This window comes from Colletotrichum costaricense (assembly GCF_030867565.1).
Source record: "Colletotrichum costaricense strain IMI 309622 chromosome Unknown Scaffold_7.1, whole genome shotgun sequence".
Taxonomy (NCBI): Eukaryota; Fungi; Ascomycota; class Sordariomycetes; order Glomerellales; family Glomerellaceae; genus Colletotrichum; species Colletotrichum costaricense.
The window spans coordinates 854,187-880,228 of record NW_026848236.1 but is presented as its reverse complement, the minus strand read 5'-3'; the positions used below and the strand labels follow the sequence as shown (position 1 = coordinate 880,228).

The following is a 26,042-nucleotide window of genomic DNA, read 5'->3' as shown; positions in this document are numbered from 1 at the left end:
CTTGATGTTGACGATCGAAGAACTTCAAGAGAACGGATAGCTTCAGATCTAGACTTCTTCGTCGGAGATTCAGGTTCAAGCGAAGAGCCGCCCTTCTCATCTTCACCCAAGCTCATGTCCCCGAAATATCCAATGATGGATTTCCGTTTGGGAGTGCGGACAGTGCTAGGGCTTTGAGGAGAGCCGGGAGTCTCTAGAGTAGATGCCATGGTGTTTGCTGTTCCGAAAGATAGTCTGGATAGTAACCGAATAGCAAACTTCACTTTGTACTACTGATTCAGTTCATGCAATCCGGGTCAAGTGATCATTTGATTTCAGTCTCTGATTAAGAGCCTTGTCTATGAAAAGAGTAGCGCATAATTGAGTGATTCACTCTCTTACATACTTTCTGTGAACCACTACTTCACACGATCTCCCGCTTGTCAAGATTGGAACATTCTCCTCAGTATAAGGTGACTACAGTAAGTAGAGGTTAGAATGTAGCAAGATGAAGGATTCACTATACTGGACCGCCGGGTACTGACTTATTCACGATATTTGCAAGAACAAGCAAAGCACACGAGAATCCTTCTTAACCTTATCGAATTTTAATCTGCTCGGACACCTTGAGGACCATCCTTAACCGTGGATTCATAGAAGTATGGAAACCTTTGCCACCTTCTTAATACGTATCTCCGAAAGGTTGAACCCTCTCTCGTTTTCTGAGTTTCCCATCTGAACTACATAAAGTCGACCATCCCCCTAGAATTCTACCGAATCTCAATCAACTTGCCACCCTTACACAAGGCTTACGTCTCTCATTCCAACTTTGATGCAACTCAACTATCACACCCTCGACCCACTCATATCGCTCAATAACAAAATGGCGACTTCCAGTATTCGTTTTTTGGTTCTGTCAGACACCCACGACTCCGCCTTCCCATCGGAGCTTCCTCCGGCAGATGTTGTCCTCCACTGTGGCGATCTAACTATGATCGGCGGCATGTCGAACTACAAAGCTGCCATCAAAAGCCTTTTGAGTTGCGACGCTGAACTCAAGCTCGTGATTCCCGGAAACCACGATGTGTCTCTGGATCCCACATGGTGGGCCGACAATGCAGATGAAGACGACGATCTCGAAGAGCCAAAAAAAGCGATTGATCTCTTCAACAAATCTGGAATCAATCTTTTGAGCGAAGGATACCATTCATTCACTCTCAAGGACGGGCGTTCCTTCACTCTATATGCCTCGCCTTACACACCCGAGTTCAACGGATACGCATTCTCATACGGTGCGAATGAAGACAGATTCAATCCGGCCGAAACAACACTCTCAGACCTGGGCAAAGCGGTCCGCGGTCCGACGCCAATCTCCTCGGAAGTCGATATTCTGATTACGCACGGCCCACCACAGGTCCCAGGCGAAGACTACCGCCTCGACCTCGACGGCAAGGGCGCCCATTGTGGCTGCCCAAAGTTGTGGAAGGCGGTGCAACGCATTCGCCCACGACTCCACTGCTTCGGCCATCTCCACGAGGGCTACGGATCCCAAGTGGTCGAATGGCATGCCAACGGGACACAAAGCATTGCAGATCCAGTCATCAAGGAGGGGAATATCATCATGGCGCCAGAGAAGGAGGCACGCGAGACATTACTCGTCAATGCAGCAATCATGGATCACCACGGTGAAAACAACAAACCCTGGTTGGTGGACTACTAGGCATGCAGTGAGCTTGTCTCGTCTGGGTGGGGTCTGGAGATAAGCAGCTTCCAGAATAGCTGAAGGAGATAGGCAAAAGATGGTGCTGAGGTCTTTGGTCTTTGTGATTATCTCACTCAGCAGAAACACGGCTTCGTTACGGTTGTGCCAACTTCGTTGGCTAATGAGCTAGATACTCTACTTCATGAAATCTTTATTCATCATGGCAGTCAGAACCACGCTGTGCCCAAGTTCATTTCCTGGATGTCTTGACACCGTCAACAAACTCATTCATGGAGCTTCAGTAACCAGAGATACGTATTTTTCATGATTGAAAGTCTATGTAAATTCTACCATGAGTCCATGCGAAGGCCATGTTGATTCCTCTAATATCGTACTATTTCATTCCCTAGAAAGTCTAGACTCGTCCGCATTCCTATTGTCAGACATTTCAAGTAGTTATGAATGTGAGAATTTAGTCTGCCGTAGGCTCTCGCTAGGTTGACCACCTACTTAAGCTCACTATCGATCTATCTAGCTATCGGCATGATCTACCACAAGTTTGTTTTGTCAGCCTTGCTATTTCTTGCTCTTGCGTGTGTCCCCGTCTTTTATGACATAGGCCAGCTATTGTTTCGAAAACATAGCTATTCGCCTAGACTGTAATTCGGCCATCATATAGGCGCATCCTGAAGCCAACATAGAAACTATGCTTCACCCTCCCAAAAGTCATGAAGGAAAATGCGTAAGGGTTCTCAAAGAGAACTGTGTCAAGCTGTTCAATGTGTACTTGAGTTTGAGATGAATTTTTATACAATAGATACGACTGAATTGTTATGCTTCATCTTCCACACATATTTCAACAGGTACTCACGTGTAATTGGTGGATAGTCAATATATTATGAACCCCTTTTTCTCTTGGCCTCATTTGGTATTTGGTGAGTTCATATCAATCATACAAATGTGAAAGCTGTGGTCTCTGCGAGACTATGTGCCATAGTAACCAGTAGAAATTCTCAGCTGAATCATACAACTATGTGCCGCCGTATTATCGGGTAATATCATAGTCATGAGATGAGTTTGTTGCAGCGGAATATTCGGTGAAGCTCCTCACCGAGACAGACCGAAAGAGGGTTACCGCACGGCCCACCCCGCCTCGGAGCCGTTGAGTCACTCACCTTAAATTTCCAACTACCAAGCTTGCGACCGGACTTTGACTCACCACCCCGCGACCAACACAATAAATCCCCCAAAGCGCCCACCCACGCCCTTGCGATCCACCTTAGCACACGATGTCGCAGCAAAAGGGAAAGGCCGCCGCTGGCAAAGGCAAAAAGTCCGGCAAGGCTGGAGGTGAGGGCAAGCGCGAGGATGTCCTGCAGGCTGTGGTAAGTCTGAAGCGTCATGGTGGGGCAGGCACGGTAATGGGTGTTGAATTGGCTAACCTGGTGGCTTTCCTTTTCGCCCATCGTAGCTCATCGCCGACTCCTTCCAAGATAGGTTCGCTCCTTTTTCAGCAGAGAAGCCAAGAGTAAGTCCTGAACATATCCCGGAGCTATGCGACGGCGACTAACCGCCCGCCCGCAGTGCCTTCTACCCCTTGCGAACACGCCCCTCATCGAGTATACCCTCGAGTTCCTCGCTATGAACGGCGTCCAGGAGGTCTACATCTACTGCGGCTCCCACTCCGAACAGATCGAGAACTACATCAACACATCAAGATGGTCCCCCATGTCCATTCGAACTCCGTTTACGAGCCTGCAGTTCATCCGCGTATCCGATGCCCGCTCAATCGGCGACTTCCTCCGTGACCTCGACGGACGTGGCATTATGGACGGCGACTTCATTGTGGTCCACGGCGACGTGGTATCCAACATCTCACTTGACAGCGCGCTGGCGGCACATAAGGCGCGCAAGGAGGCCGCGGCGACGAATATCATGACAGTGGTCCTGCGATCAGGCGGCGCGGAGGAGCACAGAACGAAGCCCAACGGAATCAACCCCGTCTTCGTGATCGACTCAAAGACAAAGCGGTGCCTACACTACGACGAGATACATCCCCTCCAGAGCGACCACTACCTCACCCTCGACCCGGCCGTGATTGACGAGCTCTCGACCGATTTTGAGATGCGGGGCGACCTGATCGATGCGGGTATCGATATCTGTACTCCCGAAGTGCTGGCGCTGTGGTCCGAGAGTTTCGACTACGAGCTTCCGAGGCGAAACTTTCTGCATGGTGTCCTAAAAGATTGGGAGCTGAACGGCAAGGCGATCTACGCAGAGGTCCTCGATGACGGCTACGCAGCGCGCGCGAGCAACCTCCAAATGTACGAGTCAATCAGCAAAGATGTCCTCGGCCGTTGGACATTCCCGTTCGTTCCCGACTGCAACGTCATTCCCGGTCAGACGTACAAGATGACCAGCGGTGCAGTCTGCGTTGAGGACGGAACGGTGATGGCGCCCACCAGCAAGATTACCAGGTCAATCCTCGGCCAGGGAGCCACCGTGGGCGCCGGCAGCACGGTATCAAACAGCATCATCGGCAGGCGGTGCAAGATCGGCAATAACGTTCGCATCGAAAACAGCTTCATCTGGGACGACGCCGTAATCGAAGATGATACGGTCATCACGCGCTCCATCCTAGCCGACTCAAGCATCGTGGGCAAGGGCTCGGTCGTCGCTGCCGGCTCCCTCCTCTCCTTTGGCGTTGTCCTCAGCGACAACAGCAAGATTCCCGAGGCCACAGTCCTCGCAGTCACCACACACAACGGCACGCCCGTCAATCCCGACAAGTCACTCGTTGGGCCCTCAGGTAAGGGCGCCCCTTACGTCGACCCAGAGGCCGAGGACATGGACGACGAGGACCCTTCCACCCTCCAGCGCTCTCTCCTCTACAACCTCGCCCACCTCAACCTCTCCACCTCGACAGTCTCAACCCTCTCCTCCGACATCGACGACGACGACTCGGACGCCGGCGACGGCATCACCCAATTCTCCGCCGACTCCCGCAACCGCGCAGACTCGTTCGTCTCAGACGACTCCCAAGGCAAATCAGGCTTCCACCACGACGCCGTCCACGGCCTCCTCGATGCCCTCCGCGCCGAATCAGGCGACTTCGACTCCGCCAAGCTCGAATTCATGGGTCTCCGCCTCGCCAACGACGCTTCGGACGTGGCCATGCGTAAGGCTGTTGCCATCGCCTTTGCCCGCCGCGCCGCAGAGCTCCTCGACCCCGAGCACGGCGGTCTCGAGCCCGCAAAGGCCGCCGACAAGACCTTCAACTCCAACAAGGGTGCCTCAAAATTCGTATCCGAGGTCGGCGTCGGCGGCGGCGAGACGGAGCAGGTCGAGTTCGTCCTCGCGCTGCAGCGCGCTCTGCTCGGGTGCCGGAACCTCGAGCACGCGCGCGCCGGCGTGCTGCTCGCCGCCATGCTGCAGCAGCTGTATGGTTTGGACGTTCTCGAGGAGGACGGCATCCTGGCCTGGTGGGAGGATGAGCGCGCCGAGGAGGGCGGGGGCGAGGGCATGGCGGCGCTCAAGGAGAAGTGCCGGGTCCTCGTTGAGTGGTTGGAGGATGCTGATGAGGAGGACGACGATGATTCGGAAGAGGATGACGACTAGGTGTTGGCATCTCGGACTACGTCTCGGGAGTTGTGATTAGGCAAGTGTAGGAGGGAGAGAGAGGAGAGAGAGACAGAGGAAGAAAACGGACTCGAACCATCAACGAGTGTTATATGCCTGGCGTAGAGAGTGGATGGCTTGCATAGCACAGTTGTACACTGCAGCGGACTCGTGAGCAGGGTCCAGGACTTGGCCAAAAAGTTATGGTTGAATAAGAATTAAAGAATACGTTAAACAACAAAGTGGACCTATCAGTGTCTCATAGACCAAGCATCACGGGCACGTCAGAGATGGCGAAAAGAGCATGAGATGACCTGCTTGTATTGCAAGGCGACTAAAAAGGTATCATATCAAAAAGCATAAAGCCCTCCAAAAACGCCGAGCTGAAACCTGGCCCAGAAAGATGTGAAAACTCCGGCCCCATCCATCACCCTGTGATACCCCCGACTTTTTGTGTTTTCTCGAACATACAGCAGAACTCAGAAGGTTGGCCATCCCCATTTACGCGACGACTGGCAAAGCTTATGATCCCCCAAAACTGGATAGAAGCTTGTTCTTGAACCGCCGCCCCAAAACAATTGCTTAGCGGACTCATTTCCGAGAGTATTCCTTCTAGTAATAGCTCTGGAGATCGTTGCTGTTGCCAGCGTTTCCACCACCTCCGTAGTTACCGCCACCGCCGCCGCCGCCCATGGGACGACCAGCTGGGCCCGTGGGGGCGTTCGGCGGAGGACCCGAGCTCCACGCGCTAAGCGGAGGTTGGTACTGTTGCTGTTGACCCCCCTGGAAGCCGCCTTGCTGCTGCCCTGGGAGGGACGGATAGCTGTTGTCGTCATACTCGACAGTCTGTCCGTACCCTCCCTGCTGGTTTCGGGGCTCGACGTCGTCGAGGGAGCGGTAGCCGTGCATGCCACGTCCGCCACGGCCGCCCTTACCATTGCCGCGGCCTCTGCCACCTCTTCCTCCACCGCCGCGGAAGCCACCACCACCACCACCACCACCACGGCCACCGCCTCCTCGCCCAGAATGGAAATCGCGGCGCTCATTGCGGCCGTTATAGGGGTTGTGTCGGTGGTGGTCGCGTGAGTAGTCGCCGCCATCATGTTTCCGCTTAGAAGACTTGTTGGCGAAGAGCGATTCATACTCGTCTTCGCGGGGGTCCTCTGGCTCGATGCGCAGGATCATCTTCTCTCCAACTGTTGTCTCGAAGGTCATTGCCTTATCGGCGGGAATCGGTTGCCAGTTCTGGATCTTGCCGGCATCTACGGGGCGGGCACCCTTGCGGAGGGCGAGCACAACGAGAGGCGACGGGTTATCCGTATGGAACTTCGCGGTGGCGGGAACGGGTCGGAGGCTCGCTGCCCAGATGCTATTTTCAAAGCACGCTGTGCCTGTGACCTCCCACTTCATCTTGCTGCCCATGCCTCCAACCTTTTCCAGGATGCTGGCCGGGCAAGGACGAGGGCAGATGAGAATATTGTTGGCGTGGAACTTGAGCTCCTGCTCGGGCAGTCCGGAGGGGATCTGGGCCATCTTCATCAATTGCGCCGTGTCTTCCTTGCTGATCAAATAGCCTGTGAAATAGACAGTCTTCTTGATCCTCAGTCGTTGCGGGCGAACGTCAGACGAGTGTTTGCCAATCTCCTCGTTGTGAAGGTTGATCATATGCTGCACCTCAGCAACCTCAACCACGGGGTCCAGGGTCGTTGACATGTCCGCGACTTGAACGACCTCCGCCGTGATGGGGCCGCGTGTGCGAGTAGCATTGATGTTCTGCTTGCGGTTATACTCTGTCATGAAATCTCTGAATCCCTTGACGTGCTTCGGACGGTCCTCGTAGATGCGAATCTCTTCGGCGTTCTTGTACGTCTCCATGACCGCGGTGAGAAAGAGCTGCTTAAAGTGCATCGTGCTTGAAAAGTTCTGGTTCGTCGGGCTGACTGCAGGTTTGAGCCCGACCATGTCGAATTCGAGTCCCTTACTGTGTATCATCCTCTTGATGAGCTCCCCGAAGCCTCGCTCGGAGCGGCCCGTCAGCAGCACGCACAGAGCGTCCTTTTGCTTGACGCTCAGCTTCACCAGCTCGACAATCTTTTCATTCCACCAGCCTTCCCACGCTCGCTTCTCTTCCGTGTCGGCGCCCTCACCCGTCGCTGAGAGGATTCGGGAGTCGTGCCACCAGCCGCCGTTGCAGATGACGTCTTGACTTGACAGCACGCCGATCGTAGGGCCGCTCCATAATGCGGGGTTCGGCAAGGGAGTTTTGAAGACTATGGATGTCAGACGACGTTAGCTTTGGGTTCAGAAGATTGGCGAAGGAATCACGCAACGCGGCAGCATAGAGAAGGTATACTTACGTGTGTTGTCAAAGTCGTAGATGTGCAGAGCCTTGATCTTATCGACGGCAGGCAGCTGTGCCGTCGCGATGCTCCATCTGCTCAATGCAGTAGTCGTCGCAGAGGATGTCGAGTAGGCCGCCTTAGCAGAGCCATTGGCGTATGCGGACGTCATGACTCGGCGGGTGAATCTGGAAGCTGCCAACATGAATGTTGACCAGACTTCGAAATTCCGAGAGAGGTGGGAATTGTTCAAAGAGCGGGTCGTCGATAGATTCGCGAGCGCGCAGAACCAGGGCAGTGGCTAGGGGACTCGAGCTTTGCTACAGTGGTAGGTGCGACCGCGGCTTGTGCCAGTAGGAAGTTTTCCCAGCCGTTGGCTTTGTGGGGCTGGCCCGTCATTATGGGAGGCAAGTCCCTGGAGAGCGCTGCTAACCGGCTGGGCTTTCTGTGGCAGCTCCCGTCATTAAGCAGCCACTGCTTATGTCATCAGGGGATGGACCGATTAGATAAGCAAACTCCACGACTCTGGATGAGAACCGCGGTGTTGACGGCTTCCAATCAGCATCATGTGAACAATTAAGAAAGATTAAATTAGATTTAGAGCAGGCCGTCATATGGTAGATGATAGGGATATCTCCTTTCGACGAATACTCACCAAGGTCAGGGAGCGAATGCCAGTGTCACTAAAGGTGCACCTGGACGTCTTGCTCTACGTACTCCGTACCGTGGCACGCGTGGCTACCAATACCGTCCTCCCGCCCCACATCCGGTTCCGAAGTGTGGCGAAGTGGAGATATCAAAGCTGGTGAACGGTTCGGTACTTCCCTCGGTCAAGGCAGTTTCGCCTCCTTTCCCAGTCTGACGGCAAGTTTCTGGAAAAAAGTTATGATGGAAAGGGACCTGAGATTGTGTGATTGAACCAGAAGGGTAAGCGCTATGGTGAAAGCTGTTGCTGCTAAGTAGTGCACTTGTCATTTCATGCAACAACTCTGCTTTTCTCTCGAAAGATGCCGTTCGAGCTGAATGGGTACGGTGCTTAATTTCTATCAAGAGAAGAACTTCATGACTGGGGGTCGAGTGTGGCCGTTAGTTCGTGGTGTAATGTTAACCTAAGTACCACGGTAGAAGTCGTGCAGCAATACTGCCTCCAGCTTGCAATGGCTTGCCCACTCAACATGTAAAACAAATGGGTTCACGAAGGAGACACTAATTGACAGATAACAGTTTCTCTCATTTTCTTATTTTTTTGCAGTCTCGGCTGAACCAAACCCTGGTCAGATTCGTGCCTCTTACCAGCACTTGCTTCCGCTGAACCACCGTAAGGCGAGGCCTGCCAACGACTATTTCGTCAACTTCAGAGTTTTCGTATCCATCCTCCTCTTTTCTCGGCGTGTCTTCCCTCGCCGTCCACGCCTCCCTGGATATCATCTTCCTTCCCAAATTCTTCCATCTTTGGTGCTCTCTCGCAAATCCTGTGTTCCCGTTCCCAAGCGAACATACAGAGGCCAAATTCCTGGCGTGTAAGTTCCAAACATTGACGGCTCCCAACATAAGAAAAACATGTTTTGAGGACATACAGGCCCCTTTCGTCCATAAAATAGCGGACATTGTGAACAGGAAAAAGGAAGACGACAAAAAAGCAAAATCGGGGAGATTTCCCGTACCATAACGCCAAAGAAGTAACCAAGTGCCTTTCCCATGGGTATTCCATGCCTCCTTTTGTGGCCCGACCGATGCAATGCGTACTCTAAAAAGTCATGCTCATGAACCAGCCAGGGTCCCTTCATCATATCATACCACTCCTGCTTGTCATCCCTTTTGGACGCTTCTTCCTCATTACTTCCATCAATACTTCGTGTCAAATTACACGGTGTGGTATGCCGACTACAATGTCGGATCAATGGCGCCAGTGTCGGACTGCTCACCAAAGTCTAGGAAGGCGTCCCAGTTGTCATTAACGGGGCCTGGGGTCGCATCATCGCTTCTGGGCTCTTCAAACCGAGACGCATAAGGGTTCACGTGTCCGTTGAAGTACTCGTGCGAAGAAAGCGTAAGCTCATTCAGGTGCTGCTCATGTTTCAGGTCGGCCATCGAATGAGTGTCTGGGTAGTACATCTGCTGCTGTAGCGGGTTGCCCATAAACATTTGAGCCATCGGGTCGCTCATGTCCAAGTTGGGTACCATCATCTTCGCATCCATGGGCAGCTCAGCGGTAAAGGATGACTCAGGAGAAAAGAGGCTGTGATCGATTGTCGTCATGGGTGAAGGGAAAGCCGAAGCTGTTCGCGTCGAGGGGGTGCCAGCAGCAGCGTCTGATGACGGCGACAAAGCTGGCGGCGACTGAGGATGATCACGCGCTACCGGTGTGGCCATGTCCATGGGCGACGCCACTGACTGTGTTCTCTGGCGTTGGTATCGCTGGGTCTCGGGCTGAAAGTTTACCGACGAGAAGGTTGGTGACATGGGGCTGGTGACCGCGTTTTCGGACTGAGTGGGCTGCGACAACGACATTGAACGTTGCCCGGGAACGGAGTACATTGAGTTCGTAATGTTACGAGACAATGCCTGTGCTTGCTTGTTGGCGTTTGGGAACTGCTCGGCAAACATCTTATTGATTGGGTTTTGAGCCCATTCCTCGTTGCGGAGCCCGGCCACCATGCTCGCCATGGCTACTCTGTTAGCCAAAAAGGCATTGACACGGTAGTCGAACTCTGGGGAACCGGTCTGAAGGTGAGCAGCCAGCATGCGATAGGAGCGAGGCATGTCGTCCTCCTCCTCTTCGTACATTTCCTCCGCCTGCACAATCGCTTCAGAGATCTTGAATCCCTTGCCGGTGCGCTTCTTGTGGATCTCGCTCGCCATCTTGGCGGACTGCACACGGGCTTCGATACTACGGTCCGCCCGCCGCGAGGCGGCAATGTAAGCGCGCTCTTGGTTCTCTTCATGAGATCTCTCCGTCTACGTGTGAATGGTCAGCATTTGGATCCGGGGGAATGGAAACTTTCTTCTGGCAAGTCAAATAAACCACCATGGCAAACAATTTTGTACAAGTGTGGCAAGTACAGCCAAACTGGGGGGAAAGACGTTCGAGGATAATTTGATGGTCAAGGAATGGGTACTAATGCGGGCAGGATGATTTGACTCGAATATCACGGCTTGAACGTACCTTCTTCTGTGCCCGTTCAGTCTGCATCGTAGGCGACAGGTTACTGGCGTCCAAGGAGCGCTTCGGCATTTTCGTTGACGTCGAGGATTCGGAGATCGACGAGTATTATAGATAATTGAGTGGTAATGGGGTCAAAGGTGGCTTGGCCAGAGAGGTAGCTGATGCGGGGTGCAGGAATATATTGGAAGCTTCTATTCACTTGCGGTGATGGGCTTCGTTGTGGCTAGAACCTTGAAGCCGGAACCACCTGGTATCTCGATGAGGTTGGTCGAAACCTAGTGTTTAACTCGGGGATATAGAGACGTATGAGTCGTACGGGTTTATCGTGGTGTCCTAAGACGGTTGCGTTTTCTGAAGGAGCTCGTCGGTCGAGGGACCAAAAGGGTGTGTGGAAGTTGGGGAGGCAAAGTGTGGAACAGGGCGGTATCTAAGTCTTATACAATCCAAGGGTACGTGCTCGGGAGAAACGACTGGGTATTAGTCTCGAGGTGCGGAGCAGCGTGGAGAGGAAGAAAAAGGCAGTGAACTGGCTGGGCGTGCGGTGGAACAGAGGACAACCCGGAGCAATGTTCCATGCGAAAGCATGGGAGAGGGTTCAGTCTACCTTGGGCGGGCGAAGAGAGAGAGAGAGAGTGAGAGTGAGAGCGTGAGGAGGTACTGCTGGGGGTACATCTGATGCTGGGTTACGGAGTACTGGTTCGGGGATTGACCAGACAGATGGCGGCCGGATAGATGTGACCGGGGACATGGTACATGGGGAAGGGGTTAGGTTCGTTGTTCTGTTTGGTCGACCTGATGCAGTTGCAGTGCGCGAGAGAGCGAGATGGGAGCTTGACTAGGTACGCTAAGGATACATTGGGCGCTGGGAAATGCGGTGTTGCTGGCTGTGCCGCAACTGGGGCAGTCCAGCATAATTGGCAGAAAGAGAGACGGCGAGGGACGGCAGAGTGAGAGGGGAAAGGGAAAGTGGCATTTCGACTGCTTTCGATCGCTAGACGATCTTGGAGGGTTTGATCGGGTTACGCTCTGTTGATCGATCTCGATGAGAAGGGACTGTGTGCTAGGCCGACGCCCGTGGAGCAAAGTACCCCAGTAGTCACTCTTCACTCCATCGAATGGAAGGAAAGGGCTGCCCACTCTCTCTGCTTCTCCTTCTATTTCCCCCCTCTCTTCTGATCTCTGGACTGGCTGTCTCCTGCCGCCCGCCCTCGTACTCTACTTCTTTTAGATTAGCGCCGGGTCGTTTGGGAAGATGGCAACCACGGTTTGGTCGTCGTGGTTGTGTTGGCAGGGGCTGGGTTCACGGCTAAGGCAGTCGCCAGTGATAGGTAGGTATTGTAACTTTTTGGGAAGGCATACCTAGCTTTTCCCTCATGTTAATCATTCTTGCTCCTTTCGACTCTCTATCTGTCTTTTCACCACAGTCTTTCATTCGTAATACCTACACCTCACAGATTCATGTCTTCCCGTATGTTCTGTTGTTAGATACTTTTGCCAAGCTCAAGATCGCAGCGGGACGTGTACGGACAGACAGAGAGGCAGGAGCACCAAATGTCTCGAGGGCCGCAGGGCAGGTGCAGATGCAGCAGCAGCTGCTGCATGGGGTGGAGCTTTGGCCTGAGTGGGGCGATCCCAAGCTCGGGCTCTCGCCTGTGCCACATCCCCACCCGAATGCACCCAAGTGCAACCGACAGGGCGGGATCAATCCCCGGGCCATATGCTCCAGGCCTTATCCCAGTCACGTCCTGTGAGAGACTCAGAGACAGAGAGCTTCTTCCCAGTGGTCCAATTTTCCACTGTCATTTTGGGCAGTTCCGCATCGATTCCTCTTGCTGCATCGAAATAATGTCAATACACTCGCAGCTACGCAATAATTATCGAAACAAGTGGTAACTGGGACGACGCGCTAATACGACTACTTACTCTCAGCACACAACTAATTCATAGTAACATAGTACATATTCGGGTGTCCCATATGTTCGTAAGCTGTTCGGAGTGGGTTTCGCGCAAAGAAGGTGCTTTATGTACAGAGGGAGGCGGGAGCGTCCCTCCACGAAACTCCGTCCTTTCCCTAAAAACCTATGTTTCCATGCACCCTGCTCCTTCCTGTCTTCCCCTTGCCTACATTCGCCATTACGGCAAGAGACATTGTGTACGTATTTACACAGTATACTTTCTTTTCCTTCCTGCCTTTTGCGAGGATTGTTTACAAGCGGGTGGTAAACGAGCAACCGCGTTGGCGGACAGGAAGAGAAGGCCGGAGGGTGGGTGCAAATTTTTACACGGGAATTTGATAGGAGAGAACTACCTGCACTTCGTACCTTGGACACGAGAAGAGAATCGACAGACGGGAGGCCGGGGGGATTCAAGGTGGCCTGCTGCAACCATCACTGACTAACAACGACAACCTTGACAACCACACAACCACACAACCACATCGACCGGCTTCATCTCGTCCCTCGATTTGTGCAATCTCTACCTGCAGATGTGCTGTTCCCCTCCGTGAGATACCTGCGTTCGCTGTGGTGGGTGGCGGGCCCAGAGTTATCGCTCGGGCGGAACCTTTGGGGTGCCAGTCGTACCAGCATCCCCAACTCGTCAAACTCTCTTGTCATGCTAAAGTCTAAAGACGCTTAGCAATGCTGCAGCCCGCTGCTGGCCATGTCCGACTGCATAGTGTCTTATTCGAGACATTGGATGTTGCCCATCGGCTGCATTTCTGTCCGGTATCTCTTAGGTCCATCCCAAGAGTTGGATCCCAACTATCTCTTGGGTGTCTTGACACGCCTCAGCCAATCCCATGTGAGTGATTCATTTACTTCGAATGGCTCGCTCGCTACGGATGCCCGAGTCCTATACGGCTACACTCTGACATATCACAGTTGTAGACCTGACATCGTTCTAATATGCGTGGGCGATTGCACCATGCCATACGGTGTAGCGCCTCTATGGCAAACTCCATTCCGCAAACATGCGTGAGCTTAAGACAAGAGAGGCAGGGACCGGTCAATGTTCCACGAGCCCTGCGGTGCTTTGCTCTGCATCCATGCATGTATCCTACGGAGCACATTGCTTCGAGACACGGCACACCCACAACTTTGAACATTTCGCTACCCCGCTGACAGGCCGCGTACTTCAACCCTTGACCTGAACAAATCTGTACGGAGCGGTTGGCGACGGAATTTTTGCCAGGAGTACACTCCGAGGCCTCACCGCCAATAAGCCCAATGCAGTTGAGACAAAACAGCTTCGCTACAAGGTGATAGCTTGCTGGACCTGTATCAGTACGACCATAGCGATCTCGAAACTACTCCCTCCTCGAGTCGTCCCAGTCGATTTTCCTCCCAATCTAATGAAGAGGTCGCTACCACTGGCCTTCTCAGCAAGATGCAGCTGGCATGTCATGGAACCTAAATGCATCACCAATCAATCGAATAGTCTCGTCAAGTCTCTGTGGCTATGGCAATAGACGTACTGCGTATGGGTGGCTCTGACGAAGCCGATGCCATCGACTGCACCAGAGTCTCAAACCGATTACATCCGATCTCACTACGGATAGGTTAACTTACTGATGCTTGGTTCGCGGTTCCCAATCCTGTCATCTGTGGCATGAGATACCTTGCTGTTGTGCTAGGGCTGTACCTTAGCGTTTGGTTGCTCCAGCGGTATAGCACCACGCGCTATTGATCCGAATACCTCGACACTCGGTGCTAGAATCTCTCCGCGTCCGCAATTCGGAAAGAAGGGTGGGTCCGGTAGCATGGGGCGACTGGCGACAGCGACGATCGATCCCCAGGGTCCGATGCCGACTATTAGGGGCCCCTAGCAAGATGGCGATGAGAATTGACACGCTGCCACGCTTCGATACACTGATCGGAATATTCTAGCACCATTATTACCTACGAACTTCCAGAGGGCGGGTGCCCTCTTCAGAAACAACAGATTCGCGAGCGAGTAAGGAGCCAAGCCGTGCCGACAGTGCCAATTCATTCTTTGTTCATCAGTCGACAGTCCAGGAGGTCATCCTGCCTTGCAAGCGAATCCCGATGCAGGACGAAACCACTTGCGATAAGGTCTTCTGCAAGAATTGCAGACTGTGCGATGGTTGAAACAGTATACCTTCTGACACATTCAACCAAGCCGGTGGGGGGATTATCGTCCTAATCTCCCAGATTAATATCGGTTCACCTCGCGCTTCGCAGGTTTCGCAAGACCGACCCTTTACGGAAGATGTGCCACCAGGGTCACGCCAACAGACGGGATGGCTGCCCCCAGCCTACGCTCTGGGAACGTGGCATTTGCAGGTGCCTTGTTCGCAGGCGGTAATTGTGGCACAAAGCTGCGTTAAATCCGACCAGCCATGGCCCGCTCAGTCTAACTCGAGGAAGCCGTGATGCGCACGCAGATTCTTCGAGAGGGCCTAGACTCTCGTCGGCGGCGGCCAAAAGTTTGCCAATTACCTCCAGGCACAACATCAGCTTACCTTTCGACAAGTTCTCCGACTCTTGCTTCAGAAGCTCAAGAGTGACAACACTCATTTACGAGCCAAGGGTTAGAAGAAACCTACTTTCGCACATTCTCAACCTTGGATCATGTCGCCTTCTGCTCGAATGGTCTCAGTGGGCATCACATGCTGGATACAGCTTTGGGCACTCAAGTATTTACAGCATACGCCTAGCAGAGTTGCACAACAAGCAAGGGCCAACTGAAAAGACCAACTGGACACTGGCCATGATCAGAGCGATAACACTCCAGTTGACAAGAGCCGCGAGCGGAATGTTCTTACCCCGCCGCCGCCGTGGCCAACGCGAGGGATGGTGGTGGTTGCTTCTCCAAGAATTCGTCGTCACGGTTGTATGGCTGTGCACTGCCCCTCGCGTACCGAATTGTTGGTTGCAACCTCAGCGGATGGCTTTCAGCTGGTTCGCTAGGTCAGACAAGCCTAACGACGATGTTGATCAGGTCGAGTAGGTATCAGTCTCGAGGATGTACACGCTACCACGGCTACCAAGTACTAATCGTCCAATCTTGCGGGTGTCACCTAAGCCCAGGAGAATCCATTTTTGCCTAGTCCTCTGGAATTTCTCCCCGCCAGACTGAAGTCGACTTGGTGAGTTGCTCCTAGAGATCTAAAAAAATTTGACGTCACCTCAAGATGGATCAGCTGCTTCAAACATTCAGTGGATGATACTGGGCTGAGAATAGTAGTTACGTTCCGTTTTTGGTGAATTCTGCTCGCCCGCGGGTTAGCTCTGGCTTAAGCGCTACGTTAGACGACAAAGTTGGACTTGCCATTATTAAAACGACTGGCGTTGCTCGACGTTGAGACGGAGCAATCTGTCCGCGCGCCACTAGCTCACCCATCTTCTTTGGTGTGTGAAACCGATACTTGGAGTTACAACAGAACCATGGCAGACCCCTCGAGCGGGACGAACCTCTCTGAGACCAATCAGCAGGCCACGGTCCACGGCCCAGTCCCGGCAACTCTATGCTCCTCATTCTACATTCACGCCATAGAGTGGTGGTCTACAACCCATGGGGGCGGATATCTCGAGCACATTTCGACACCGGTTTTCTGGACCCCCAGGGCAAGCCTACCTATCTGCCGTACGGATGCTTACGCCTATCCGTGCTTTGATCAAGTTCGATAATCACATAATCAAAGGGACTGCGAAGAACCACGGCATACAGACACAGGGGCACCAACGCCGGGCAGTCTACTCTGATCGACCTTCTACCACAGCGGGGCAGCGGGTAGTATGTCGACCCGCCTGCCTACTTCCCGTATGGGAATCAACCATGAGAAATGACATATCTTTGTCGTCAGCCATCGAGGTTCAGCCGACACTGTCCACTCATCTCTCATGGTTCTGCTGGCTGCACGTTGCTTACTAGCTGTGGAACCATGCTAACCAACGAACTTCCCATGTCGACAGTGCCGTTGCTGCATCTCGGAACCCCAGAAAGTCCATTCGGCCGGTGAAGCAGATGCTATGTACATACAACCTGCCGAGCCTGCGAACAAGCCTTTGAACCACACCCTTCCCCGTTTCCCCAATTGCCTGTTTCCTGTGGTTTGTGGCGAAACAACGACAGACACTCGACTCCGTCCCATCTGGCTACCACAGACGCACACGCCCAGTGAGCTGTCGCCCCTTTTCAAACTTGCGATACGCAAGAGGGCGATCGAGGTTTTCGGGCACATCCATACCCCGCAAATTGCCATGGTTTGGAGCATGGGATTTTGCTTCCCCCGTTTACTATGTTGCGACCCTCGGCTCCTCGTCATTGCAAGGAGCACCACCGCTCACTTTGCTCGCCGCACGTCACAGGAGCATAAAATTTACGGTATTTCCATGAGGAGTATTCTCGGCCATCTCGGCCATCTCGGCGAAGTGTGCGCAAAATATATGGCTCGATGCAGCGGTGCAGGTGTTCCATCCAAATTTGCAGAAGAGCTTCTTAATGGAGCCAAAAGTCGACGTTGAAGATGGAAAATCATGTCGACGTTCGTTTCTAGATAAGCGAGAGATCGCGCGCTGACATCTCATGTTCGGAGCCGTGACGGCCAATCGACCTTTTCGCCTCCTACCCCGGATCCTGATCTCATCAATTTGATTCCAAATGCCCCTTGCTCCTTCTTGTGAGTCCGCATAAATCAGAAACGGCCACCAGCGACGTTGGAGACGCCCCGCCTATAGTCTCTGCTGGGCAAGGCTAGGAGGCCAAAGCCAGGCGATCAGGCGATCGTTGATAGACGTCGGCAGATGGCACTGGTCAAAGACGCACGCCGAGGGGTGACTGGAATATTCTTAAACAGCGGGGAGGAGCGCCACGTTCCTGAACCCTGACGTAAAGTCTTACAGGTCGCCTGAAGGCTAAATGCGCAAGGAGCGGGCACCAAGGACGCCCGCGGAGACGGTTCACTGGGAAAGTGGGAATGCAGTTGCTGGTGCCCTATTACAGCTACGTTGGATTGGCATTGCAATCTCCATGGAAGAATGCGATGTGCAGCGCCGACGAGAGAACCCTGGAAACTGGCATACCGGATACAACTCAAGATTTTGATCAATTCGTTCAGAGATGGCACTCTTTCAGCCAGAGAGCATTTAAGCTGCGTTAGCGGCAATAATCTATTTCTGCATCAGCATAACACCGGTCACAGCCAGTGTTCCGACGATGCACGACATCCATCGCATCTCGATCCCACACCACGTGGTTTTGCAACTCGACAAAGACACTATCGCGAAGACAACAGCTCAAACGTACCTACTCGCTCTGGTGCTCTAGAGAGCGTCCGGGCCCGCGGACATAAGCTGCAATGGAAGATTGATCGTGATGTCTGGACGCGCTACCACACCAGAGCTTCCTCACTTGGCTGGCTTCGGGAGGCTTGTGGTACTATTCAACGCACCTAGTGAGAGGGGGACCTTAACCGACAGGCTGGCTCAGCCGCTAGTGCTCGAAGAGAATAAGGAAGCCTACACAACTGCTCAGAAATCTCGATGGTGGCTCAGACAGTCGATGGCCGCCTGCCCAAAATCCGTTCCAGCTTGTCTCTTTGGCACGCCGGTTTTTCCAAAAGCACGTCGGGCTGGGATAAGTCAAAAGGGCCATCCACCGGGATAGGAAACCAGCGTTCCAGACGCTCGCTCAATTACCCACCAGCCACTACCTGAGCCCCTGTCGTTAGGGAGACACTGTGTACTCAAACTAGAGACATCGTGCCATTTCAACAATCCGGCCAGAGTAGTCCGTATTGCTCGTCCACCATCTGTCAATACTTGGTGCCATGTGAGATGCCCGGCTTGGGGGAACACTGGGAGGAGGTTCTGCTTATGCTGTGCTACGTGCGCAAGCAGCCCGAGGAGCCGGGTGGGAGAATTTACTAGCAGTCCTGCAGACTCATCGGGCCGCCGGGACGAATTGGTGTGGTGGCTGGACTTTCGTTCGGCCCTGGTTCTGATATCCCACCTTGCGGCCGGATAGCCTGTGGAAGCCAAAATGCTTCCAGGACTCTGCTGATACCGGCCAAGCCTTAGTGGAACGCATGGTGTCTCTTTCGCCCGCTTTCAAACATCCCAGCGGTGTTACGGTAAGGTTGACTCTTCGGAGGCTTCAATCAACATTGATAGCATCCGCAAGGACTGCGGATTTCAAATTCTCGGCCCCATTTCTCATTCAAACTGTTCTAAGCCAGTCCTAGTTCTTCATCGTTTGTCCTGTCGCTTTACCGATTCCGCAGATTTCCTGACCATGATGAGGTGAGCGCACGGCCTAAGTGAGCCCTGAGCCGTTCCGCCCCGATTTCCAGAGAAATCCACGAGAATCGGGCGGCAGTGCCCAAATGGTCTCTCTGGATCCCTGTTTCCGATTCACACGACATGTTCGCAGATCGGACGGCGGGCCCCGGATTTCGCGATCCCCTCAAGTTCTGCAGGGCAGTCCGCATCGTGGCATGGTCAAAAACAGGGCTCCCCGGCCCCTCGAACTGGTTCCTTTGTTGGAGCGATCGAAGCAGCCAACGTGCCATCGGAACATTCACAGCCCCGATTCCAACGTTCTGGGACGTGGGCCAGCTACTTTCTTCTGGATCGGGAGCAACGATTCTTTAATCTAGCCAGCCGAACACCCCCCCGTCAGCCCTGCACCTACCAGACGAACGATTGACCGTCTATCAGAGTTCACGATCTCATGAGAAATTATCACCAACGGTCTGCATCGTGTTTTCTCGGCGGTGCCATTTCGATCCGCTGCCGCTAACTATCACCGCTTGGGGTTTCCACCAACGATGGGTCAACCTGCAGCGGGAGTTCCTGTCTCCATCGCAAAGGCTCGGGAGGGTAAGGGTATTGGGTCATGCCGCGATTCAGGACCCCGATTGTGTTGAAGTCCTCGATGCGACAGTACTCTGGATCGCGCCTACTGCGCTGCGACACTTTTCCTTACCAACACTAACACTCCAAGTGGAGATGATATCTGCCCAAATCATGTGCTTTCAACGCCCTCGACAGGATTTTATCTTAGGCTCGACTACTGACGCCATACACTTCATAGTTGAAGTCGAATTCTGGTGCAAGCGCAAACAAGAAGCAGAACGTCCTTGTGTAAGCGCTCGGATGTAGCAGCGGTCACTGGGTGATCGGCCCCATGCTGGCCGCGATGCCCTCGTTGTTGCGCGATGCTTCACTTTGCTTGGGAAGACTTTGATCGCCATTGGAACGCAGCAAGGACTGTTTTCGAATCCAAGCGCGACGAGGAGATGACGAAACTGAGCCATGACGGGCAATGTGCGCGATAAACTCCGTTCAATTGACAGCCAGCACTGACATGTCGTCAGTGCCATGCGTGCCTCGGCCAAGACTGGTAGGAGACATTGCGGTTCTCGGGTGTTTTGGTACGTTCCGCCGAAATGGAGGCTCTCGTCAACGTTTGAGCTGCGCATAGATTCCCAAGGAAAGCTTTCCGGACCATTCTACATTTACTGGAAATGGGACACTGTTCGGTCCGCCAATGAACCAATCCTCTCTGAAAGCTCAGAAATGGTTCGCTCGATTGAAAACAGCATGTTGATCTGTCGGGAAAGAGGCTGGTCGCATGAACATTCTTCTCGCAACTGGCGCCTGGCAATATCATTCAAACCTTTATTCCGATATGGCACCGTTGATGGCTTATAAATTCAAGTCAAGTGGACTGGCCTGTCGGCTCGCGTTTTCTATATTGCTATTGTCTCGAGACTAGGATATGTGGAGGGATTGTGACTGCTGAGTAGGGATTGGATTCCTTATCATGACTGAGTCGAGCCAATCTAAATTTTTCCAAAAAAAACAAAAAACAAAAAAAAAAAGCGAGTTAAAAGCGAAGAGGCGGTCGCCCGTCGCGTCGGCTGTGATTATCAAGCTTCAATTGATAAAGTTGGGCGGGATGCTGCCAGAGTCGAATAGATGATAGCGAACATATGAACTTTTGATGGGCTTCGGACAATTTTGAGGCATGGAGACCACGCTGAGGCGGCTTCTGCTGGCGTCTAGGGGACGGTCCATTCGACCGAAATGCAAAGCTCCGTGGAATTCTCACGATGTCGCGATCTAATGTTTTTTCATATGAGAGGAGATATGGCTGCATCAAGACAACAGGACGGAAAGTGAAGGACGCTCGAGAACCCCTCCTTTCGGGAATACGGGCAGGCACCCGTCGAGTTTCACGACGCCGGATATCCCGTCTGGCGGTTAAAAAGGGCACACATCTCGGGACAGCACCTTCTCAATCATCTTTCCAGTCACGATCCAGAAGCATACTATTCCAGAAATTCTCACGTTCGACGTGGGTGCCTTTGCATTTTCTTCCACATCTTGCCATAGACAGCGCAACAACGCAAAAGACAAAACTCCCGCAGCCATGACCCTGCGATTCGACCCAGAGTACCAAGCCGCCATCGCCGCCAGAGACAGCGGCGGCGGAGGTCCCGCCCCGCCGGCGGCACCGTTCAAGGACGCCCTCGAACTCCGCGCCTTCTCTGAGCCCTTGCTCCGCACCGTCCTCCGCGCGCAGCCGGCGCCGGACAACGTCCTCGAGACGCGTATCCCGTTCACCTCGCACGACGGACAGGAGGTCGGGCTCTACCGCTTCGCGACGCGGGAGATGATTGACAGCTCCGAGCCCCTGGCCGCCGTGGTATATGTCCACGGCGGCGGGATGGTCTCGTGCGATGTCGACATCTTCAGCCCGCAGATTAAGCGGTTCGTCGAGATGGTGGGGATGCCGTTCTTCGCGGTGGATTACAGGCTCGCGCCAGAGTTCCCTGACGGGCTGGGCGCCGAAGACGTGTATTACGGCTTAAAGTACCTCTCGGAGAACGCTGCGCGCTGGAACGTGGATAGCGGCAACATCGTCATCATGGGCGACTCAGCGGGCGGCGGGCTCGCGGCGGGCGCGACGTTGATGGCGCGTGATAGGGGTCTGACGCCGCCGCTGCGGAAGCAGGTGCTCGTGTACCCGATGCTCGACGACCGGACCACGGTGCCGGAGAATGCGGCGATGTACCCCTTTCTGGCGTGGAAGGCGCACGACAGCGTGCTCGCGTGGCGGGCGGTGTTGGGGGATAAGGCTGGGGACCCGAGGCCTCACGCGGAGGCGGGTGTCTCGTTGTATGCTGCGCCGGGTAGGGCTTCGGTGGAGGAGTTGAGGGGACTGCCGAGGACGTATGTTGATGTGGGCGGGTTGGATTTGTTCCGGGACGAGTGTGTCGACTTCGTGAGGAGGCTTTGTGAGGCTGAGGTGGAGGTTGAGTTTCACTTGTGGCCTGGGTTGCCGCATGGGTTTGAGAGTGCGCCGGGGATTGGGTGGGTGAAGAGGGCTTTGGAGGCGAGGAATGAGGCTTTGAGGAGGGGTTGATCGTGGTTTGCTCTAGAGAGTTGGGAGGGAGGGAGGACCGGGTAATGTAGGAAGGAGGTGGACGGCTTGGGCTAGTTGAGACTTACACCTACCTGATGCGTGTTATAGGTAAGATCAGGTCTCGAAAGCCTTGATCGTAAGCTAGATGCTTTCACGTGGTTTTCTTTTCTAGATGTAGATGTAAATCCATCATCTAGACCCAGGCCCGCGTTTCTACAACTTGTGAATCTGCCCAGTGGTACCCATGATCAGTATAACAGAAGACCACGCCCTCCATAGTTGCCTCGTGTATCGTACCGTATCGTACCAGGAAGACTAAAAGGTGCTAGACATACTCAAATGCTCCTTCATGTTTTTTTCCATTGTTGGTTTTCTTCCTCTGGTAGCCTCCATGGTCTTCGGAGATGATATGCATTGACTCCATCTACATCTCTGTCGGTTCATTACAGCAGCGATCTCGATCAACACCTTGAAGCGAATGGGAAAGGAGCTGGGAGCTAGTAGCTCTTGCTTCATTGAAGTCCAGGTAGTAGGATGAAGGACAAGAAGTGTCTTGGAATGAGTGCAATGCGCTCACATACATGATATAGTATTTCCTTCCTTCCGTAGACTAATCACAATAATTCTATGCAAAAGCATATCCGTAGCCCTTAGAAAAGAAGTGAGAAAGAGACAAAAGAGTTCACCTCGGAAGGCTACATCTCTTGGTGCTTATGCTGGGAATCGAACTCGAACTCGAGCCTGTCGTCGAGTAGGCTATTGGGCGTGATATAATTGACTGCTGACCATAGACCACTCCACCACCCAGCCAGTTTGACCTGACCCGCCGACCTAGACGGGCGCCTGCTGTGCTGGTGACATGGATGGAGTTGAAGGGGTAGATATGGGCTTCTTCCTATGTGTATTGTGGGATTTGGGATGAGTATACGTTTCACGTGGCTGTTGTTCCTCGAAGGTGATGATTGGCTTCAAGTTGATATATATGCCCTGGTAGCGGCACAACCCAATCTTGGAGGACTGTGACTTTCACTACTTATAAGGATATTCTCATCAATCAGGCCTTGACCCGGCAAAGCTTGCAGTCGCTTAACGTGTAGACCTTCGGCAAACGGCCTGGAGAACGAGCTCTCGAAGTTTTGGTTTAGGAAGCGAATACTATTTCCTATTGAAGCATGCTCATGAACCTGAAGAGCCCGCGAGCTCTTCGCCTCTTGCTACTTGGCTACAACTCGGCCATACAGCACGAACTCGCAGTAAGGTGTCTTCAGTGAGCCACGCTGTCATCCGTGCCTAAATCTGTAAGCCAGCCCTTTACAATCCAGAGCTGGGGTATGTATTTGTAATGGGAGGTGCAACTCGTGTAGAAGCAGTATCTACTATTATGACAACTGTTTGTACGTATCTGAAATATATTCTTCAGAAATGATATCGGCACTGTGAAAGAACGACATAGGGTGACTGCACATCGTCTCTTGTCGAACACTCAAGGTAGACTTGACGAGCAAGTATTTTGAGACTCTCCAAAGACACTTCCGCGTTTGATGTTATGATTTGAGGGGTTTTCGCTAGAAGAGAGCGATGGATGGGTTCATTGGTGGTTTAACATGTTCCAAATGTCACCATGGATCTTGGAAGCTCTCACGCTTCGGAAGGTTACCAACTGAACGTGTTCAGAGCACTTCGTGTAATGTACATGCCCTTGTCCATAGTTCGGAAGTTCAGATTCCTTTCAACTTCGTATTGAATCTATTCCGCCTCTTTACATAGGACGAATACCTTCGTGCACCAGCGCCGGGTTGATCGGCCTATTTGTACCAGGAGTCGGATGCGTGTGTAAGCGGACGGGACTTCTCAACCCTGCGACTCAACTTTCGCTACTCCGTAATAAGCCAAACAATTAGCCAATTGCCCCCAACACTATGTCTATGCTTTATGCTTACATGGCCTTTGATTAATGCCAAGAGAGGAGTCCCAACAAAGTAGCCATCAACTCGCCTTTAAATTATGGCGGTCTCAAGTCAGTTGACGTGATTTATTGAGAGTCTCGCACCAAACATCAGCCGAACAACTGCTGGTTCGTCCCAACTCGGAGCCAATTTCAGTCAAGGATCGGCAATTCCCCGCAGTTCCCTTAAGCGGACCATTGGCATTTGTCCAACGCGGCCTTCCAAGAGGGAAGGTGCCTGGTCTGCCGGGGACCGATGCAACGGGCCAAGCCGCTAGGGTGCACGTGTGGTAGCCACTCGGAGACTCGGGCACAAGGGCCTAAGAGGAATAAACTCATGAACCCCGGCCTCGCTAGCAAAGAAGCATACTTTTGTGCTCAACTCCAAACGCTAGACGGAGGTTCTTTAATGTTCTTAACCGATGGAATCCTCCGAAAGGGGGCAGACAGATCCGGTGTTTGCAGGAGAGCGGCGAGGAAACCCTTGCGATTCGGTCCAGTCCAGCCGGGGCCATGCATAGTCTCAAGTAAAGTTGAACTGACAAGCCCAAGACTTTCCAATGTCGTATCGGCACAACTACGCAGTAGATTGACTAACCCTTTAGTTCGTCTTGCAGGTATCCCGACTGGCGGAACAATAGCTTTTGCTTCTCTTGGGCGTCTTGGCAAGTATAAAAGATACGAACTTGGGAGTCTCGGCCGAGCGGAGTGGAACCTCGACTTCCACTGCCTCTGAAGCTCATTACCGGGCAAGGAGATGGTATTGTTGAGAGACATGAGGCTTTGGATCCAGGTTCTCATAAGTAGAGCGTTGTTTGTCCCGGTTCACTATGGACATGGTCTTTGATACCTCAGCCTCTCTGTCTTTGCTCTGCCGTCTTGTTTTTACTTCTTAGGATACCTCTTAGTACACCGTACCATCAACATCATGAAGTTCACTTCTATTCTCGCCTCCTTGGCGCTGAGCGCCCTCACCTCCGCCGCGCCCGCCGCCTCTCCCGAGCCTGCCGAGCTCGCGGCCCGCGCCCCTACCCTCTACCTCTGCGGTGATAGCACCATGGCCAGGAGCAGCGACTCCCAGATGGACGGCTGGGGTCAGTACGTCTCCAAGTACCTCAACATCGCCGTCGTCAACCGCGCCATCGGCGGCCGCTCATCTCGCTCCTTCTGGAACGAAGGCCGCTTCCAAAACGTCGCCAACGAGGTTAAGGCCGGCGACATCGTCGTCATCGAGTTCGGCCACAACGACGTCGGATCCCCGCGCTCGAACGACAACGGCCGCTCCGTCTGCCCCGGCGAGGGCACCGAGACGTGCGTCTCGGACACGACGGGCGAGACCGTCTACACATACATCTTTTACGTCATCCAGGCCGCCAAGCTCATGACCGCCAAGGGCGCCACCGTCATCCTCAGCTCGCAGACCCCTAAGAACCAGTGGGCCACGGGCACCTGGGTTGGCACCCCGTCCCGCTTCGTCGCCATGCAGAAGAAGGCCGCCGCGACCATCAACGACGCGGCCGTCACCTTTGTCGACCACCACCAGGCCGTCAGCAACATGTACCTCAAGCTTGGATCGTCGGCCGTCAAGGCCCTGTACATCAAGGACAACACGCACACCAGCGCCGCGGGTGCCGACCTCAGCTCCCAGGCTTTCGTCCAGGCCATCTACCAAAAGATGAACGGCACGACCAGCCTTGCCGCCCACGTCAAGACGCCCATCAAGACCGTCTACTAGTTGGAATTTCGAGTCTCATATGCGAGGATAAGGGAAGGTTCCGGTGGCGGAACCTGGGATGCGGGGAGGTTGATGTCGTCTTCTTGTCGAGGAGCTTGGCCTCTGATGACTTGATTGCTCGACTTTCACTGTACATATTTCAAACAAAACTAGCCAAGGCTCTG

General features: G+C 53.4%; 11 protein-coding genes across 11 annotated transcripts; 7 read left to right on the top strand and 4 right to left on the bottom strand.

Moving 5' to 3' along the window:
* Window positions 1-862: 862 nt before the first annotated feature.
* On the top strand, window positions 863-1,699 carry CCOS01_07503 (uncharacterized protein; the record flags this gene model as incomplete). The annotated part of the gene is made up of 1 exon (XM_060455668.1): window positions 863-1,699. The coding sequence occupies one exon, from the start codon at window positions 863-865 to the stop codon at window positions 1,697-1,699; it is 837 nt and encodes a 278-aa protein (XP_060313560.1).
* A 1,271-nt stretch (window positions 1,700-2,970) lies between these two features.
* On the top strand, window positions 2,971-5,299 carry CCOS01_07502 (eIF4-gamma/eIF5/eIF2-epsilon; the record flags this gene model as incomplete). The annotated part of the gene is made up of 3 exons (XM_060455667.1): window positions 2,971-3,066; window positions 3,153-3,209; window positions 3,266-5,299. 3 exons carry the CDS (start codon window positions 2,971-2,973, stop codon window positions 5,297-5,299), a joined length of 2,187 nt encoding a protein of 728 aa, XP_060313559.1.
* A 612-nt stretch (window positions 5,300-5,911) lies between these two features.
* On the bottom strand, window positions 5,912-7,810 carry CCOS01_07501 (tat pathway signal sequence; the record flags this gene model as incomplete). The annotated part of the gene is made up of 2 exons (XM_060455666.1): window positions 5,912-7,569; window positions 7,657-7,810. 2 exons carry the CDS (start codon window positions 7,808-7,810, stop codon window positions 5,912-5,914), a joined length of 1,812 nt encoding a protein of 603 aa, XP_060313558.1.
* A 1,712-nt stretch (window positions 7,811-9,522) lies between these two features.
* On the bottom strand, window positions 9,523-10,873 carry CCOS01_07500 (uncharacterized protein; the record flags this gene model as incomplete). Its single annotated transcript, XM_060455665.1, has 2 exons — window positions 9,523-10,596; window positions 10,805-10,873. The coding sequence occupies 2 exons, from the start codon at window positions 10,871-10,873 to the stop codon at window positions 9,523-9,525; spliced, it is 1,143 nt and encodes a 380-aa protein (XP_060313557.1).
* A 1,387-nt stretch (window positions 10,874-12,260) lies between these two features.
* On the bottom strand, window positions 12,261-12,521 carry CCOS01_07499 (uncharacterized protein; the record flags this gene model as incomplete). Its single annotated transcript, XM_060455664.1, has 1 exon — window positions 12,261-12,521. The coding sequence occupies one exon, from the start codon at window positions 12,519-12,521 to the stop codon at window positions 12,261-12,263; it is 261 nt and encodes an 86-aa protein (XP_060313556.1).
* Window positions 12,522-15,535: 3,014 nt separating this feature from the next.
* On the top strand, window positions 15,536-15,775 carry CCOS01_07498 (uncharacterized protein; the record flags this gene model as incomplete). The annotated part of the gene is made up of 1 exon (XM_060455663.1): window positions 15,536-15,775. The coding sequence occupies one exon, from the start codon at window positions 15,536-15,538 to the stop codon at window positions 15,773-15,775; it is 240 nt and encodes a 79-aa protein (XP_060313555.1).
* A 1,022-nt stretch (window positions 15,776-16,797) lies between these two features.
* CCOS01_07497 (uncharacterized protein) lies at window positions 16,798-17,292 on the top strand (the record flags this gene model as incomplete). The annotated part of the gene is made up of 1 exon (XM_060455662.1): window positions 16,798-17,292. The coding sequence occupies one exon, from the start codon at window positions 16,798-16,800 to the stop codon at window positions 17,290-17,292; it is 495 nt and encodes a 164-aa protein (XP_060313554.1).
* A 1,859-nt stretch (window positions 17,293-19,151) lies between these two features.
* Window positions 19,152-19,424, top strand: CCOS01_07496 (uncharacterized protein; the record flags this gene model as incomplete). Its single annotated transcript, XM_060455661.1, has 1 exon — window positions 19,152-19,424. One exon carries the CDS (start codon window positions 19,152-19,154, stop codon window positions 19,422-19,424), a length of 273 nt encoding a protein of 90 aa, XP_060313553.1.
* Window positions 19,425-19,802: 378 nt separating this feature from the next.
* Window positions 19,803-20,249, bottom strand: CCOS01_07495 (uncharacterized protein; the record flags this gene model as incomplete). Its single annotated transcript, XM_060455660.1, has 2 exons — window positions 19,803-20,017; window positions 20,072-20,249. The coding sequence occupies 2 exons, from the start codon at window positions 20,247-20,249 to the stop codon at window positions 19,803-19,805; spliced, it is 393 nt and encodes a 130-aa protein (XP_060313552.1).
* A 953-nt stretch (window positions 20,250-21,202) lies between these two features.
* On the top strand, window positions 21,203-22,198 carry CCOS01_07494 (uncharacterized protein; the record flags this gene model as incomplete). Its single annotated transcript, XM_060455659.1, has 1 exon — window positions 21,203-22,198. The coding sequence occupies one exon, from the start codon at window positions 21,203-21,205 to the stop codon at window positions 22,196-22,198; it is 996 nt and encodes a 331-aa protein (XP_060313551.1).
* A 2,873-nt stretch (window positions 22,199-25,071) lies between these two features.
* On the top strand, window positions 25,072-25,878 carry CCOS01_07493 (GDSL-like Lipase/Acylhydrolase; the record flags this gene model as incomplete). Its single annotated transcript, XM_060455658.1, has 1 exon — window positions 25,072-25,878. One exon carries the CDS (start codon window positions 25,072-25,074, stop codon window positions 25,876-25,878), a length of 807 nt encoding a protein of 268 aa, XP_060313550.1.
* Window positions 25,879-26,042: the final 164 nt, after the last annotated feature.